This window comes from Phalacrocorax aristotelis, chromosome 21 (genome assembly GCF_949628215.1).
Source record: "Phalacrocorax aristotelis chromosome 21, bGulAri2.1, whole genome shotgun sequence".
In the NCBI taxonomy this organism is placed as follows: Eukaryota; Metazoa; Chordata; class Aves; order Suliformes; family Phalacrocoracidae; genus Phalacrocorax; species Phalacrocorax aristotelis.
Window position 1 is genome coordinate 1,635,239 of NC_134296.1, and position 18,456 is coordinate 1,653,694.

Below are 18,456 nucleotides of genomic sequence, written 5' to 3' on the forward strand. Positions count from 1 at the left end.
CCGCTGCGGTTCAGAGGCATCGGATGGGACCCCCTCCCTTCACCTTCCCGGCGGGAGGGCGGCTTTCAGGGACGTGCATCCACAGTTCCTTCGCCTGAGCTCTCCCTGAAGAGGCGCGCAGGGGAGCGCCGCCTTTCCCGCGCGCAACTGCAGCAGGTACGTCGCTGCAGAGCATCTGTGCTTCTACAGACAACCGATACTGTCGTGCTACGGAACTCTGGGGAGAAACAGGGCATTTTAGGCCAAACAACTTGCAGCTCCAGAAAGATGGAAGCGAAGTCAAAGCTTCTATTTTATCAACTCTTATTTTATTCATTTATAAATACTGTTGTGTTTACAAGCATCATAGATGTGAATATTATTCCCAAACTTTCAAACACATAATACTTATAATACTATATAACAACAACCAGTAAAACAAATCATTCATCTCAGGGTTTGAAAGGCCACTCAAAAGTTGCATAAAAATACATTCTCTCCCCATCTCGTAAGCTAGTCCTGCTTCTCCAAGCAGTTTATTTACAAAGAGCCATCATCAAACTCGCAGCCACAATAGGCGGGTTCACCCCAAGCAATAAAAATGAATTCACCCCAAGCAATTGCTTAGAAAAAAAGCTTGTGTTCTCCAGCGGAGATCACGTCTGGCAAATGCTCTGGTTCAAATAGGGATCAGTTTTAAAAACTGCTTGCTTTGCACTCTGTCCCAAGCACAGAGCGCGAAGCGTCCTATTCGTCACCTCCTCAGTGCACTGGTTATGTCAGGCATTAAGTGAGACCAAAAAAAATTCATTCTCAAGAATTTGGTTTGCAGTCGCATCGTCATCACGGAATACTCACAGCTTTGGCTAGTCAGCAAGACTAAACTGTTGGTGGGTCCTCTGCCCTAGTCAGGGCTCAGGGGGATAATCCAGTGCTAAGCAGACACTTCATCTAAAGCGGTTGGCTTTGCCAGGTGCCACGCAGAGGAATTAAGCCTTCCGCACCCTTGGCATCTTGTTCCTTAGGATAAAAGGCAGTGAGTGTCCTGGTAGGAAGGGGCAGAACATCAGTGCAGGAGGGATTTGTCAGATTGGGTTGAACCCTCTCCCTAAAACAGATACCGGGCTTCTTCACGCTGCCAGGAACCTGCCTCGTGAGAAGAACAGGATCTTTAGTCTGAAATCTCGTCCCTCGTCCTGCTGGGATGCACGACCTGAGACGCGGCACTGGCACGCCAGCGCTGCGCCAACCACCAGCAGCCCCAGCGGGCGAGCATCTCCTCTGCGTGGCACAGAAGGGACTGGACTCCTGTTTAGAGCTGAGAGAGCCCAAGTCTGAAGCAAGGAGCGGGTCACCAAGAGAAAAAACATCAAGAACCGCGGAACTACTCACATAAAGAGTGCACCAAGTGGGAACGGCGTGCAGGAAAAGCATTGACCGGATCTCAAGACTTAAAGCTGTTAAATATAGCAGGGTTAAAATAAAGTAATATAAAAAGGATGCCTGGCTTAGGCAGTGCTCTGCAGAAACCCTGATGCCATTACCAGCTTTGGTCTCTTCCCCCCCAAAGCACAGCAGCAGAGGAAGGACCTCAGTGTACCAGCAGAAACGGCATCTCGTGCTGTGCGTAAGTGACTCCGCTGGCTGAAAAGCGGTGGAAGAGGAACCTCTGTTAGAGCTGCCTGGGGAAAAACCGGCATCTCTAAGAAGAGCTAGAGAGGTGGAAACAGGCAGGACGGGGAGGGGAGGGAGAAAAAATGGACAGTTAAGAAAAAACCCAAGGGAGAGGAAAATAAACTCGCTTTCTGAAGCAATAACCAGCAAAAGGTTCCAAAAAGCCCAGGACTGACTGATAAATTTTACCCTGCTGAGCAAGCTCAAGACTTACGCTCGTGTTCAAGTATCTCATCTGTCTCTCGCACAGCAGAAGGAGCCCCACCAGCCCGGCAGGAGCCGCGGGCCCACAGCCAGCGTAGGTAGGACTACTTCATGGCAACCTCCAAGTTCAGTGACTGAGACTCCAACTCTCAGCCAGAGGGAGCAGGAAAATCAAAGGACAAAGGGAATGAAAGGAGAAATATGGAAGGATGTAGACGGGAAAGTGGTTTGGATGCAGCAAGAAGTCTCTGAGAGGGAAGGTATCGCTTGAGAGGAGTCTATTAAGGGGAAGCTCAAGGGATCCGATGACAGGTTACTGCTGCTATCATCAAAATCACACAGCACGTAGAGGAGCCGCTGTCTAAATGCCCATAGAGAGAACAATTTCAAACTGTTCTGAGTACATATATTAGGTTTTTTTTTTTCTGAGATTTCCTTCAAGGTCAAGGCTTATTGCAAGCTTTTGACAGATTAAAAAGCCTTTCATCCTAGCGATACAGTTACCAGCACGCCCAAGGGTAGCTCCTTGTCCCTCTGACACCAGCACGCCCACACCTTTCCAAGGCACGCGGGAGGACAAGGGATCACTGCGTCCTGCTCCCCTGCCCTGAAACCCAGCTTCCCCACCGACGGACGGACGGGTGGGTCCCGCCTCTGGCATCCCCTCTCTCTACAAACAAAACAGTGCCGCTTTTCACTTGGTCAGCCTCCTGCTGCAAGTCAAAGCAAGGTACCTGAAATACCAGCCCAGGCTCCCCTACAGGGCTCTGCCTCCATGAAGACAGCAGGAAAATGTCCCGGACGGCTGTTAGGACGGGGAGGCTGGTTTCTGGTGCGGGCACAGCTCCCTGCAAGGTGATTCTCTCTCATATGCATGTGAAAGCAGCAGAGGGTCTCTAGGGGTTCAAGCTTGCCCTTCAGATAGCTTGGCAAGTATCTGCGATACATCTCACCCTGAGGAGCAAGAGCCCAGATGCAATTAGCAGATGCTACCGAGACAGGAGCTCTGGAAGGGTACAACGCGATCCCAAATCACCCAGCCTGCGGAGGAAAGGCAGGGTAAGGGGTAAGGGGTCTGACGCTGAGCATCAGTGCTGATGTTACTGAACAAGTTTGGAATCTTAAGAGTAAATAGAATACTCGGTCTACTGGGGCAAAAGGAGAAGGTCTCTGTGCAAAGCAGCTGCCGTCAGCCTGTTACAGAACTCAGCCCTGGGGGCTTTCACAGCATCACATTTTAGCCAGAGTCCCACATCTCGGGTGGGTTGATGTGCATCCTCAGAGTCCCAGCCCACGGTCACATTCCCCGCCTGTAAAGGGCCTGGGCGTGCTGGATTAGTTCTTTAGGCGTCACTTTTTAAAGTAGGAGCTACCTACTCCAGATTGGAGTCTAACACCAAATACTGAGCTTCTGGAAGAATAAGTTTTGGCAGCTCAAACCCAGTCCTCAGGTTTCTCTTCCCCCTTGAATAAAATGTCCGAGATACCACAACATGCCTAAATTAAAAATGATAAAATGGCAGGGGTGTGTGTTGTGGGGGAAATAAGGGCAGAAAGGGAATGTACAGCAAAGGGCAGGGCAAGGCAGGTGTGACAGATTGATCCCATGGCTGAAATGCTTGCTGTACTGCTGACAGGAGGAAAAGAGAGGGGTAGGGCTTGGTGGCGGGGTTGGCAGCTCATGTAGGGCACCCCTCATCGTCCTGCCTTCGCTCAGGCTTCCTATTTGGAGAGCTTGCTGATGACACGAATGAGGGCTCCGTTCTCATCCTTCAGCCTTTGGTTGTCCGACTTCAGCTCCGTCAAAATCTGCAGAGAGACAAAGGCAAGGTGGGATTACGGCTCGGCGCTGCCGGCCGGCCAAGCCCTACGGCTCAGAGGGAACCACAGGGACGTGGCATCCCTGCGGCCGGGGCGGCAGCTGGGTGCTTGGCTCGCGTGCTTCTCACCCCTGATGTGCCACGGCAGCATGCAGAGCTGTCCTTACTGTACGCCCTCCGCCCAGCCCACTTCTAACGTCGATAATTTCTCTGTAACACCTCTAGGACTTTTACCAACTGGGCATCGGGTGTGGAGGGCTCGAGAGGGGACTCGAGCACAGCAAAGAGCCAGGGAGCCCCTGGAGCTGCGAAAGCCGCGGTGAGAAGCGATGCCATGGGGCCCCAGCACTAGGGCAGGACCAGGCTGCGAGGGCAGGACCCATTTCTGAGCTGTTTCATCCCAGACCTGTCCCAGATGCTCTATACGGCTCGGCAGAAAACTATAAAGCTGTTTTTTTCTGATTTGTTTTTTTCCATTTTACCAGGACTAGGGGGGAAACCAAAGGTTTGAAATTCTCACTCAGGACTGGACCAAGCGTGGACTGCAAAATAGCTTTAGAATAAACCCAAATCTCCTTGGGATCCCATAGATGTCTAATGCAAACGTGCATGCCGCAGAACATACTGACACTGGAGATACCACCTCAGTGCTCAGTGATTAAGGCTGGAGCTCTACCATGGGTCACAACACAGACAAAAAAGCCAGAGGAAATATTAATTGGAAGCAGAGGAGGAAATAGCTTGGCGATGGCCTTTCCAGCACTTCTCATCGGCAAAACCCCCTCCCGAGTCCCCCCGCTTCCCACCCTGCTGGCGGGTGACCTTCAGCGGACTCCCCAGCTGCTCGGGGACTGGAAGGAGGCCCTGTGCTCCCGTCTCGGGATGCGGCACAGAAGGTGAACCTCAGCCCGTGGGTGCCAGCAGCCCCGAGGGCGACCAGCCCCAGAGCCTGCTGGAACAAGCCAGGGTGGAGCGGGGTCACACGCAGGCGTGAACAGCACCGGTATGAACTCGGCGATGACTTGAGGAGGACCTTGGAGTAATTCCTCCCAATTCAAAATCCCCACTAAACCTTCTCCTTCCCCCTAAGCTGGCGTTCCAGCTCTGACCGCAACCCGCTGCCTGTTCCTCTCATCTGCGGCCCCTCCATGACGGCCGCCACCGAGCGCAGGCAGCTCCCGGGGCAGACGCCAGCCCCCACCGCTCCTGCTGGAGCAGTTCCCTCCTTTCACAGCCCGGCCAAGCCACGCCTGGTCCCAGCGCACCCAACCCCATTCCCACTGGTGCTGGTGGTGGATGCTCCAGACGGGAGGTTCTGCAAAAGAGAGAGGAGGGGGAAAGTGCAGCATGGCGGGCTGCCAAGGGAAGGGTAAAACTATGTGATGGGCTGGCTGGAGCTTCAGCCAGTGATGATGAAAAGTGTCTTGCTAGACCCAGTGGCGGTGTGACAGGCACACCTCCATGACAGGGCTGTCACCACAACAGCAGTCATGATGTTTTATGCAATTTCTCATAGTCAAATCATTGAATCATAGAATCATGAAGGTTGGAAAAGACCTCTAAGACCAGCAAGTCCAACCCCCAACCCAACACCCCCAGGCCTCCTAACCATGTCCCCAAGGGCCACGTCTACACATTTTTTGAACCCCCCCAGGGATGGTGACTCCCCCACCTCTCTGGGCAGCCTGTGCCAGGGCCTGACCCCTCTGGCAGGGAAGGCATTTCCCCTCATCTCCAACCTAAACCTCCCCTGACGCAGCTTGAGGCCGTTCCCTCTCGTCCTGTCACTGGTGACTTGGGAGCAGAGACCGACCCCCCCCTCACTCCAGCCCCTCTCAGGCAGCTGCAGAGAGCGAGAAGGGCTCCCCTCAGCCCCCTCTTCTCCAGGCTAAACCCCCCCAGCCCCCTCAGCCGCCCCCCAGCACACTTGTGCTCCAGACCCTGCCCCAGCCCCGCTGCCCTTCTCTGGACACGCTCCAGCCCCTCCAGGGCCTTCTTGTCCCGAGGGGCCCAAACCTGAGCCCAGCATTCGAGGTGGGGCCTCCCCAGGGCCGAGCACAGGGGCCCCATCCCTGCCCGGCTCCTGCTGGCCACACCAGGGCTGACACAAGCCCGGGGGCTGGTGGCCTCCTTGGCCACCCGGGCACTGCTGGCTCATGCCCAGCCGGCTGTCAGCCAGCACCCCCAGGGCCGCTCCTGGATGAGATGAGAGGCATCGTCCATCACCAAAGTGCTCAGGAGCCCAGAGAAATAGGAAGAGCACTTTCTGTCACACTCTGCACTTCTCCGTTTCCTCCTGAGCTTCATCTAACACCCACAACAGGGCACGGTGCCTTCCAGCCCAGTGCACTGCAGCAGTTCAACCATCTACTGGGGTCTGCAGATGGACAGGCTCCCACTGCCTGGGGCGGCCTTGCAGTCTTGAATATGTCCATCACTGCAATAAAGTAGTGATATGAAGTTCTGCCGCTTGCTGTGGTAGAGATGATCTGTCACAGGTTCCCAGAAGCATCATCAGAGCGCAACCATCCCAGTTCTACGGCTTACTGGGAGCCCTGACGGTGGCTGTGCCTTACACACACGCTTCAAAGCAACTTTGGCGATTTATTTGAAAAGGAAGGAGCATAAATACATGTAAAGCAAGTGCTTCTTGAAAAGCTTCCTGGCTGTTACCCCACTCCACCAGTTTCTAGTGAAGCTTTCTGAAAACTAAAAATCAACCTTATAAAATTTCATTCCTCCCAGGCCAAAGCATTCCTCCCGCTGAAGCGAAGCAGCCTCAGGTTGGGTAAATAAACTGCAGGTGAAGCAGGCTGGTGATGCAGGGGCCTGAAAACTGAAGCTTTATAAATGTCTCATTGGAAACGTTAAGGAGGGACGCGGCAAAGCCCGCAGGGGATGGTGAAGCGTAAGGTGAGTTTTGGGCTAGAGGCTGGTCCGAGCAGCGGTGCTGTGTGTTACTTGTGACACCGGGGAAGGTGCCACTTCAGAAATTAAGCGGATTTTGGAAAATGAGATTATTTGAGAAGCACCACTGCTGCGAGAGAGTGGTAAATCTGTCAGAGTTTAAAACAGTGACATTACTGTATAGCTGCGATGCCGACAGACACCGGTGAGACAAGGTTTACAGGTACCAGCAACATCCTGCGTTAGACCTACTAAAAGAGTTGAAAAAAGATCAGGAGGGCTCGCAGACACACGGCTCTTCTCCAGCTTGGACACCAGCAGAGCACTGCAAGCCTAGGAGCAAGCCGGGAAGGATCAGTCCACCCCCGTCTCAGCCAGCCCGCACGGGCGACAAGGCACGCCAGAGCGGATGGGTGTTAGCGGGGGAAAGTGATAATGCAAATATTTCCTGGGAGAAGAGGAGAGACTGATGACTTACAGTTTGTGAAACATTATTTCTCCAAGTCTGGAAATAGTTTTGCCCAATTTTCCCTCAGAGACCTCAAAGCACGTTGGGAAGGAGGATGACTTAAGCTCACCACTAGTGACAGGTTTGAGAATACTTTCGTAGATTTAAACCAGAAAAATGGTGAGATCATTTCATCTGACCATCTGCACAATTCAGGCCACATAACATGAAACACACGTTAAAACCTGTGATACGCACGTGGTCTTGAACCGAGACTCCGGAAAGGGGAAGCCACAATTCCCCTGGTTAGTTTCTACGGTTAATCATCCTTGATATAATTTGTGTGCTAAGAATAGATATTTTTATACCTTAGTGCCACTTCCAGCCCACGAGAGCATTCTGCTCCGTCTTTTTTTAAAACAAATAACTGTCCGAAGGGGCCTGAATATCCCTACTAACCTGCAAAAGACAGGTAGGGCCCTAAGAAAGAAGCATTTACAGCTCTATTTTAGCACTGAACCAATGAAGCTGCAAGACAGGATCTAATTTAACTGCCTGATGTGCGAGGGCCAAGCTTACAGAAGGCTTGCCCTTGGATTTCACACGCTACTTGCTCTGCACTGAGTTTAAAACACAAGGTGGAAAAAGAAAGTGCAGCTGGTCAGCCTCCGATGGCTCCCCCCGCCTCGTAGCCAGACCGCAGGAGGCGGAGGGGATGCTGCAGCCTGTGAACTCAGATTCAGAAGCTGAACTCAGACTCTCTTCCAAATGAGGGAAGGAGCTTGTCCTCTTTGCTCGAGTGACCAAGAAAACCTGCTGAGGACCGACTGCCCAGCTGTAGGTTTTCTAAAAATCACTTTCCTGTCTAAAATGTGCATTTTTCATAACATCCCTAGAAATTGATTAGATTGTCCATTCTGACTTTGGATAATCTTATTTTCTGGGTGCCAGCTTCTCACTGAACTAAGTCCCATTAAAAAAGAACTGTATTATGAGCAGACACATAGCATAAAACCCCTGGTCTGAGGCAAGGTAATGGGGAAGGGGGTGCTGGCTAACCCGCTGGCATCGAGAAGCCACCGAGAAGCCACCCCGAAGCCATTTGCCAGCATGAAGCCAGAGGGAAGCAGCTGATCCATCACTCCTCCGCAGCCATCTCAGTGCCATCTACCCAACTCTACGCCTTCACATCAAGGCAAGGAGCCTGTCCTGTTTCTCTCCTGGGTGGTGGGAGACACGGACGCCATCCACAGGGACAAGGCAGCCCCTGACGCGGGCGGTTAGTACAACGGCGAGGTCAGCACCACCTGCCAAGCAGAGCAAAAGTCAGCAGGACTGAACAGAGTCTCCAGCAAAGCCCTGCCTTCAGCCGGGCGGTAACACCATGCTTTGGCTTTTGGAGGATCCTTTGCCACATGCTGCTTTTGAGCTACAAGCTTCATCAGCCACCCTCGAGAGCAACAAGGCGAGGGGGAACAGCCTGGCCAAGGGCGTGGAGACCTGCCTGGAAGAGCAGAAGAGGGAGGCGAGATGAGCCGGAGGGAAAGCAGCTACAGCTCCTCTGATTCGGAGGGCTTGGCAGGCAGAGAAAGTCTGGCTACGACCCGGGTCAGAGCCCTGTTTTCAGCCAGCAGTTGCTCATTCATCTGCCTCAGAGTGTGAATCTGTTTGAGCTGGTGGAGATTCTGGTGGACAGAAAAATACAGAGAAAAGACACCACGAAGACAAAAGGGCACAGAAACATGAATTTAGTCCACAAGCAGTAAAAGAAAGAAAGAGAATAAAAGAAGAATTAGTAGCAGTGAACGTTGGATGGGCAGCAGCTCAGATGCGTATGGGGAAAGCCTTACAACACACCGTGGATGTTTTGGGAACCATCCCTTTCTCCAGAGTCCCCCAAAGCATTTAAAAAGGTCAAATAAAGAGATTTCCCACCACAAAGCAGGTCAGTCTCTTGCAGGTTATATTCTAGCACACCCAGACAGCGAGCTCCAGCAGCACACAGCCCCTGGACTTCAGAACTACTGTGAGAACTGTCACCACTGACTTACCAAAGAGGGCTTTGAAAACACTGCCGGCAACCGAGAACTTCCTTAAAAGTCCTTTTTCACGTATCACTAAAAGCTAAAGCAGCCTTGTGTAGCCAAAAGCAAATAGAGCTTCATGGGAGATTTTAAAGGCACAGACTGAAGCACCTGAAAGGCGTCACTGACCCACAGCAGACCACCGAGACACGTCCCGTGTCTGCTCACGTCCCTCGTCCCTGTGGCGCCTGAATGATGGCTCTTGGGTCTGCTCAGGCTTCAGCCCTGCCAGAAGGTCTGAGGTGTGTGTGGGTTTTTCATCCCTGCCCAGATTTGACTCCTCTCTGTCACGGGGCTCAACTTATCTCTGATCTCCAGAGGTGAAATGTCAGAACCTTAAACCACTCATTTTAACTAGAGGAGTTTGAATGACAGCATCTTACACAGGAGGCACGTGAAAACATGGCATTCTTGGTTACAAAAGAAATAAGTGGGCAGAGGACAGCGCAGGAATCGAGCCCCAGAGCTGGGGCTAGCACAGGTATGGCGGCAACGGGGAGATACAGAACAGAAAAGCAAAGAGGAAGGCAAAATAGGAAAATGGTAAAAGCCATGCAGACATCACCATTTCTACAAGAACAACATTTTTCCCAGTGATGCTAAAGTAAAACCACGCGCTGGACACTTATACCAAGCGCGGGTGCCAGGACATGCTGAGGCTGCAGAGCTGCTTTTTGGGCAGCACCGTGTCCCTCCGTCCTCCCAACAGCCCGTCAGGCAGCAGGGCCACGTGAATGAGAAACTCTCCTCCCTGGCGGAGGGAGCACAGACACTGGGCTGGGGAAGGCAGGAGGGGAAACGTCTGCGAGAAGAGTAGTTTTAAGTTCAAGTGAAAAAATCCCAGCCCAGAACCAAAGCAGCTTCCGTCCTGCCCGCAAACCAGCACGCTCTTCCCCGTGCCCTCCTACGCGTGGGCTTGCGGCGGCAGGGAGGAGACGGAGGGAAGGGTCTGCTGGGACGGAGATTCCTTCTTCCATTTAATTAGCAGAAAGTGCTCAAAGAGAGGTCACTGCCTGTCCTTAACCAGAAGCAGCACGGGCAAATCTACTGCGATATGAAGAACTTGCACAGACTCCCACCCAACTGGCTGCAGCTGGCAGGGAACCTGCCTTTTGCCCAAGGGCTCATTCCTGTGTAAGAGAGAAGTATTTCGTGTGGCCCCATCCATCAGCTCGATTCTAGCTACCCAAAAAGCACTATCTCTGCTCCCTGTTAAGGAATCAAGATGCTTCATCCAAAAGCCTTGCAAAACCAACAGAAGCAAGGCAGGTGAGTGCAGGGAGTCAGCAAAGGATGGGGTTTGAGCCCCCCGAGGGCATCAAACCGACAAAGCAGCTCCTGCTACTTAGACTACGCCAACGCAATTCTGACACTGCATAAATCAGGAGGTCCCGAGACAGAGCTACAGCCAACAGACTGCAGGAGAGCTTCAGGGACATCTCGGCAGCGAGATCCCCGCTCACCAAACCTCAGCCTTCTACCCACTGCTTCACCCACCCGAGCTGTGCCGACTCCCCCGCGCTCGGTGAGGACGGACGGACGTCGCACGTCTGCCCCTTGATAAATCACACCCAGCAGCCACTGGAGGATGGCTCATACTGGAAAAGCCATTTCTTTTGGGGGTATCATGGATTATAAACGCCCTCTGTTTTATCAGAGGGAAACAGCTGAGTGTCTGGCTGGCAGAAAACATCAAACATAGATAAAACAGGGTGCCGTGCTATGTGGGACAGGAAGGATTGTGATTGTTTTAGAGACCACCTCTATTTTTCCATGCCATTATAGCATGAAACCTCAGCGTGGCGTGATCAGACACAGCTCAGCCTCAGCACGCTGCCAGAGACGATAAAAAGGATCACTTATGTAAAAATATGTGTGTGCTGCAGGTAGGACAGCCTTCTATTCATCCAAGAAACCTAGCAAAGAGCGGGAAGCTGGGACTGAAGCCAAGGGCGAAGACCAGAATCTGGACGATACTGCTGTGATTGCTTATCGCCCTGCTTGATACTTGGCTTACCGAAAGCAGGTTTCTCAGTTCAGCTGAACCTGCCTTCAATTAACGGATTTTGTGCCTGCAACACGAAGGGAAATAAAAATGCCCAAAGCATGCACAAGGTACAAAGCCAGGAGGTGCAGTGCTGCTACAGAATAAAGAAGCTTCTGTGACCTTCAAGAAAAATTGCTGTGTTAAGTTGGGACCTGAGGCACTTGGCACTGAATTCAGTTCAGCGCAAATGCTAATTTTCTTTCTCCTTCCTCAGCCAAGTTGCTGTGTCTCCAGTCAAATTCTGCAGTCACTTAGGAAAACGCTCCACTGCCCTGTCACCTTCACAAGACAGGTCTGCAGGAGCAGCTCCAGCAGCAAAGACCTTTTGGAGATCACTGAGCTTGTCCTGCTCCTCTCCATTTCTTGGTTGCTTCGTTAGCAGCGGTTAAACTCATGAAAGGAACAAAGCTCGTTACCTCTAGCATAGCCTGAAGTACAAAGTGTTTCTGTCCCCGTGACCGCTGCTGTGCCTCCTCTCCCTAAGAAGGCAGCTGCAAGAAGAGGAAAGCCCTGGCCAGGACATCTGATGCACAGAACTGGACACAGAGAGCCCAGGATCAAAAAGCTGGATGTGAGCCGTGCTGGACCGGTTCAGTTCAAAGGCCAGTGGGGAGAATCCCCAAGCCCACAGTATTACCTGAGGCCTAACAGCCTGGCCTGTTGGGTTGTTTCCCCTTGCTGCTCTCCACTTCAAAGAAACTGGTGGATTTGCTCAAGCCGCTTATTCTGTCTGATTCTGCTCGACAGCTATTCGGCTAGCGCAAGAGGCAGGAATGAGAATCTAACCAGAATTAATACAGTTGTTTTCCTGGCTCAACTTCCACACTAGGGATTAACACAGATGCTCTGTGGAGGTTATCTCATTCTAGGTAGACACAGCTGGGCTGACTCCCCCCTTTAAGGCACGGCGTAAGTGGACACGCAAGCGCTGTCCTTATGGTCTTGTCCAGTTCCACCTTTTTTTGTCTTCAGAGATTTTATAGTCCTGTCACTGAGTGGCTGTCAGGAAGGACTCACCACATGCTCGAGTTTTTGCAAAAGCTAGTGGAAACGTAGCAGAACCTCAGAAGACACTCAAATGCCACGTCTGTCCTACTGGCAAAAGGCCCCTTGGTTGTTCGATGCAGCAAGACCGCAGCAGAGAGCAAAGCCTAAGCACCGCTCTCGAGGGCCCGATAGCTCGTTTTCAGCTGGACCGCAGGCTCCTTCAGCTCACACCTCCAGCAGTGACCAGCGCTTCGGGGCAATATGTCAAACTTCTAGCGGTGCTTCTCCTTTTGCACCACCTTGGCTTCCATCAGGCTGCAGCTCCGGACTACCCAAACCAGAGGCACCTCGGCTGCACCCACCAGCTCCTACAGGCACCTTCTTTCATTAGTTGGTTTCCGAACCAATATAAATGTTCAAAACCGACAGGCCACTAGAGGACACCAATTTGTCTTTTTACTCCGTGGACCGAGCTGGTTTGCAGAGTGATCTGCCTAGCTGAGGAGACAACACAAACTGCTACTGCCTGCATTTTCTCTTGAAGGCTGTATTCCTGTAATTATAGGAAGGCCTTTCTGAAGCTAAAGGTTGCTCCTTGTTCAGTGAACAAAGAATTTGGAATTTAGGCTTCTTCAGTCCTTTCTCCTTCCCCTTCTGGCTAGCACATCCACAATCACTTTCTCCTCCATGAAAGAACAAGAGAGCCTTTACAGTCAGACCCCACCAAATCGTCTGCTACTTGTTGCAGTAGAAGATGCAGCACAAGCCGGTGGGTCCTGTCAAAGTTGTACGCTTGGTAAATATATGAAGCTTCAAACAGAAACATGAGGTTGGAACCTCCTCCAGGGTGGCAGGAAATCGTTTCGGTCAGTGCACCCGTGCCAGGAGAGCTCACAGCTCTCAGACGGGGTCCTGCCTTCTTAAATTAGCTTGGTCCCAGCTGGGTCATGCTCAAAGGGAACGAAAGCGCAGGGCACAGAGCGAAGGGGGGCATTCTGTGAATTCGAGCATTAAAATATAGCGTAAAATGACACAACGCTACAAAATCAGGTGACGTTTTAGGTGTACTTAGGCGGTAAAACACACTGCTTCCTGCTCCGCAGTGCTCCCCGCTAGCCCCGTGCTCGCAGGGCATCCCAGCCACGGCAGGAGGAGAACAGTCCTTCGAAGCAACGCCCCGAGCGAGAGAACGCGAAGGAGCAGCCGGTGGCAGACGTCTCGTGCCAGTGAGCCATGCTGCACATTTCACCAGGAAGCAAATTCCTCTTTGCTGAAATCTATTCTAGGCTGACTTACTGACACAGCCTTCCAGTAACATGCTTTAGGAAGGGAGTACAGAAATACAATCGCTCTGTGTTTTCTCCTGGCTAGTGTGCGTGATCTCAAAAGCCAGCTTTGTCTTCTTACCCATCTGGAGAGAACCACAACGGCTTAACTTGGGCTGCGGACTATTCAGAGCACAGAGGATCAGCACACTGAAACTCATGGATGCCACAAAAGGTTAGTTTTGGAAAGCGTTTAAGGAGAACAGCTTTCACAGTTCTCAGATCAAACAGCATAACAAATTAAACATATGGTGCAATCAGATGAATGGTAATAGGACAGTTTTATTAGTATTTCATGTTTGGAGAACACGGCCATTAAAGTAAGTTCTGACTGCATAAAGGAACACGCTCAGAGATAACAGGAGTCCCTTCCCATGTACGCATTTCATATCCTACTCCTGGGTTACAATCCCAAAAGCCATTAATATAAAGCGTAAAAAATGGAATAGACAGAGTGAATAGATTATTTCCTACCTTCATCTCCTCTTCCATTTCAGAGAGTTTCCGCTCCAGGGCTCGTTTCTCCTGTTTACAAGGATTCATAACAAAGATGGTCACGAGGATATAAAAGAAAAACCCACAGCCCGTTTTCTTTTAAAGAAAAATAGGAGTCTCGTATTTCTGTAGGAGCATTCACCGAAAAGCATCTCAGCGACACACCGGTTACAACCAGGGGCTGATCAGATGGGACAGGGCAGCTGCAAAACCAGCAGGTGATACGTGCCGGGCCCGCGTCAGCGGACGTCTTGATCCTGAGCTTTCTTCACAGCCCTTCAATGAAACTCTCCCCCCACCTTTAGTGATCCCCGTTTTCAGGACCTTCTGATGTAATGGGACTTCCAGCTCTGCAGGTGAAGCCATGGATTTAACTGCGCCCCACTAAAGGAGGCAAGGAGAAAACTCACTGAGCCCGTCAAATAAGAGACAGTCATCAGAGAAAGGCGCCTGCAAATTCTGCCTCTCCCGGATTAGTTTAAGGCTTCAAAGCTGTAAAGCTGACTGCTTCCAGTATATTTTGGAAACCGACGCTTACGCCGGTAGGCTCTGCCATGTGAGTGCTGGTGGTGGCCTCAGTGGACAGCTACACCCTTGCCTCGAGGCAGAGATCTGGACTCCATCAATGACTTTTTCAACATGGGAGGGCTCAAACCACCCCAGGAGAGTGCACTGAGCGGGAGGAAATGGCAGACGTGGGTCAGGAACACGCTCCACACCCTCTGCCCCCTGCAAAGGAACACGAGGCCGGGAGAGCGAGGCAAATACAGCTTTTGAGCGTGGCCAGGGATGAGGGGTTCCGGGTCACTTTTTGTCCACAGTGCACATCATCCAAGGACTCGTCAGTCCAAATGCATAAGCCACCCTGGAAACAGTTAATGCCGTATTCACGGACAACAGTCAGGCAGTTTTTTTCTCTTCAACCCTCCGAAACCTGTCTTTATGGCTGTCATGATCCTAATTCAACAAAAGCGATGCAGGACATTGCCCCAGCTTGGAAGCGTTGCATGGGTGGGAGATGGGACGTGTGGTGTGAGCTCCATCTGGCTGGGGATGTCCACTCAGCGCAAGTGCTCTGACCACCACTGTTGGGGTTTTTTTAAGTTTTTTTTGTTTTGTTTTGTTTTTCCAAAAGAAAACCTCCACTTGTGTCGGGACCTCCCCCAGCAGCTACGTTCGGATGGCAGCGATGGCTGTGTTTGATGACCCCACTCAGCCTGCTTTAAGCACACCTACGAATCAAGCCCACATGGATCAGTGCTTCGAGAATCTCAGTGTTGGGGTTCACCCTGGTGCAGAGATGCTCAGCTGAGCTCACAGCTTCAGCGACCGTGGTAATTTCAGCAGTCAGAGCCTGGCATCTGTACTGAGGGCTGACATGCCCTGCCTAACTCTGTTGCTGTCCAAAGGGGGGATCCTGAACGTCACCTCCTCCAGACTGTATCTGGCAAATCCTGGCAAATGTTTACACATTAATTAAGGTATTTCATGGTAGGAATTGAATTTAAACCCATGGTTCAACCACCCAGCAAAGCTCCTAAAAATTCAGGAGATGAAACACCTTAGGAGGAACCTGCTCTTCAGGTGACCCTCCAACACGTAAGTGGACATTACTGAGAAATTGCAGCCAGGTTCCAGCTTTAATTAACCACTGAGGCACGTGGTGGGAGAATGAGTGGTAATGGCCATCAGCTGAGGCAGGGGAGGTTCTGACAGAAGAAAAAGTCACTGTGAGGATAGATAAGAACTGGAAGAAGGGGCTGCAGCAACCTAACACTCCGGTCTTCCTGAAACAACAGGGCAAAGCCTTGAGTAGCCTGGTTGATTCTGCTGGGATGCACCTCAGACCTCCTCGCGTCCCTTCCAATCTGACCGAAGCTACGGTCACTTAAGGCAGGGATTCAGGCAGGCACTGCCTGTTCAGCTCAGCTTAGTGCAATGAATCTGACTGTTCAGCTGCAAGGAAGGAGCATTCAAACATTCAGATTTCCAGTATAATCACAAGAGAGACACCCAGCTAGTGTTTTGCTTTGTTCCTCCCCAGCCCAAAACAGTCTTTATTTATAAGGATCAAGAATATTTTAAAACAAAATGGACCAACAGTCCCTTAGCATGATACAATACGATTCCTTGGTCTGCAGCTTCCTGTAACGGAAGACAGAAATCAGAACCAAGCTGATTTGCAAAGAGAGCAGAGAAGTCTCAGACACTGAAAAGGTCAAACACAATTACCGCTGTGCACTGCTCCACAAGGCAAAAATATAACTTATCTTTAAATTAACACTTTCCTTCAAGAAATTACTATGCCCTGCAGAGCAGCATGAGGCAAAGATTGCGACTCAGAAGAAAGCAGAGACACATACCCTTTTCTCCATCTCCAGCATGCTGGACCGGTCAGAAGTTTTCTCCTGTTTCTGCTATGTAAATTAAAAATAGAAAGCTATTAAAACTGAGAGGCATTCACAGGGTGCTGCACAAAGGCCTAGATAGCCTAGAGATGCACTTGCCTGGAGAAGCAGCAGACTTTACAGACTCACTCACGCTTATTTCTGTGAAAAATAAGAGTCTCCTCTGTAGCCCCTTTCCTCCCAAGTGCTAAACCCTTTCCCCCACGCTGGAACATGCACTGGCTTGTCACGGGCCGCTGCTCGGTTTCTGCAGTCTGGGAGCCGGCTTTTTGCCTTACCTGGGCAGCTTTTTCCAACTTTGATTTGATGTCGGCCAACTCAAGCTGGGCTTCTTGCAGTTTTGACTTCAGCTTTTGATTTTCAGACAGGGCGCTTTCATATAACTGGAATACGAAACAAAAGGTTTCTATTAACCAGGCTGCCCGTCGGCCGCCGCCCAGACCCCGTGCTGGCGCGCCACGAGCAGTCGCGTGGCCTCAGCACCGAGCAGAGGCAGCTGCAGGGGTAGCATCGCTCCGCCGTCTCAGGATATTAGGAGGACACACAGACCTAATTTGGATGGTTTGCTTGCGTTTTCATAACTCATATGAAATAAGAAAACAGCTGTTTAATTTTGTAGGGCATTTAAACACAACCAAGAGGCAAAGAAAAGGGATGTTTTTAATTTAGGTAAACCACCAAGCACAATAAAGCACTAAGTTGTGTGTGCTGGATGTATCTGAGCCTACGATGCTCTAGTGCTCCCCGACAAAACACACCCTAGTTGCTCTTGTGTGCTTCTAGTTTGAAGAGGAGGAGGAAGGAGGACAATTTTAGGCCATTCCAAAAAGGATTGTTTCCCTTCACTTCCTTCAAACAAGCAGAATTTCCATCCCTTTAAGAGGACAAACTGGGCACACTGCCTGCCTCTTCTGGCCAGACACACTGATGAAGAAGAGCAGGGTGCTGCTCACCATGCGAGGCTTTTCAGCATCATAGTCATTTCAGAATTAAGGTCATCTTAATCTGTTTACTTTTCATATGGCCTTTGCACTGATAGATGCGCACGGCAGTCCACGTTACTGCCTTTCAAGGATTACGTTGAAAGTTTCAGTGATTATAGAAAAAATGGTTCTGGAATGTTATAGCAGCAAAAATAATTCTGTGGAGATATGCAAGCTTAAACCACGCTGGCATGCTCAACAGTGCCTTTTCTTGCTCCTTTCAAATCCCTCCCAGCATTTCTGCAGCCTGACTCCTCACCCCCCTCCCCAGATATCTGACTTTGCAGGGTGCCCTTTCACCCCTTGTCCTTTTTGACCCTGTGAAGGGCCCATGCAGTTGAAAAAGGCTGGTGTAACCTCCAAAAGCAATGGAAACAGAGAAAACGAAAACAAACTTTTTCTCTTTCTTTCCAAAGACTCTCAGTGCAGGTTTCTGCAGCAACAGGCAGCTTCTAAGGTACATGCAGTGACAGTCATACATTTTAAAAAAATCATACTTTTTTATAGTCCCTGTTGCTCTCCTCTTCCGCTCTGCTGCTGAGGGCGGCTAACCGGTTCTCCCTCCGGGTGTAGGCACTGGAGCGGCTGGAGGCACGATCACTGTAGGAGTCACTGGTGGTAGGGTTCGTAGCTGCCTCCAACCTAAAACGCGATGAAGACGCAGCACCGTGGAGCCACCGTTACTTTGGGACAGCCAGTATGAGCCCGACCGCTCGGGACCCGCGGCCACGGCAGGCCCAGCTGAGCAGAGGCGCCGGGACGGCCGAGAGCACCCCCCGCCCCGCAGCAGGGCGCCGCTGCTGACGGCAGGCAGCCACCACCGTTGTAAAAACTGGAAAAAATCCAGCGGGCATCAGCCAAACCCCAGACGGGCAGCGATTTCCCGTGGACCTCCCACCTTCACGGTGGGAATGGGCTCCATTTCTAACAGGGCACAGAGGGTTTTTCCTCTCTGCAGAGTGGCTGTTAAATAATTTGGGGAGCAAAGGACCAAAGCAAACTGGCCCAAGCAGTTGAGCTAAGGTAAGAACCAAATGGCCAGCACCAGCTTCAGCTTATGCTGTTGATGTGAAGCACAGGGAATCCCCAAAGCCA

The 18,456-nt window shown here is 51.2% G+C and overlaps 1 protein-coding gene across 5 annotated transcripts in view; it reads right to left on the reverse strand.

Annotated features, from left to right (window-relative positions):
• Positions 1 to 286: 286 nt before the first annotated feature.
• PPP1R12B (protein phosphatase 1 regulatory subunit 12B) overlaps positions 287 to 18,456 on the reverse strand; it is a 126,305-nt gene continuing 108,135 nt past the window's right edge. For 4 of the 5 annotated variants that reach the window (XM_075115894.1, XM_075115895.1, XM_075115896.1 and 1 more), the window contains 5 exons: positions 17,859 to 18,003; positions 16,657 to 16,761; positions 16,334 to 16,387; positions 13,950 to 14,000; positions 287 to 3,666 (listed from right to left, as the gene is read on the reverse strand). In XM_075115894.1, coding sequence (XP_074971995.1) covers positions 3,580 to 3,666; positions 13,950 to 14,000; positions 16,334 to 16,387; positions 16,657 to 16,761; positions 17,859 to 18,003 — 442 coding nt within the window. In that variant the 3' untranslated portion in view covers positions 287 to 3,579. The other variant, XM_075115899.1, reaches the window with a different exon arrangement.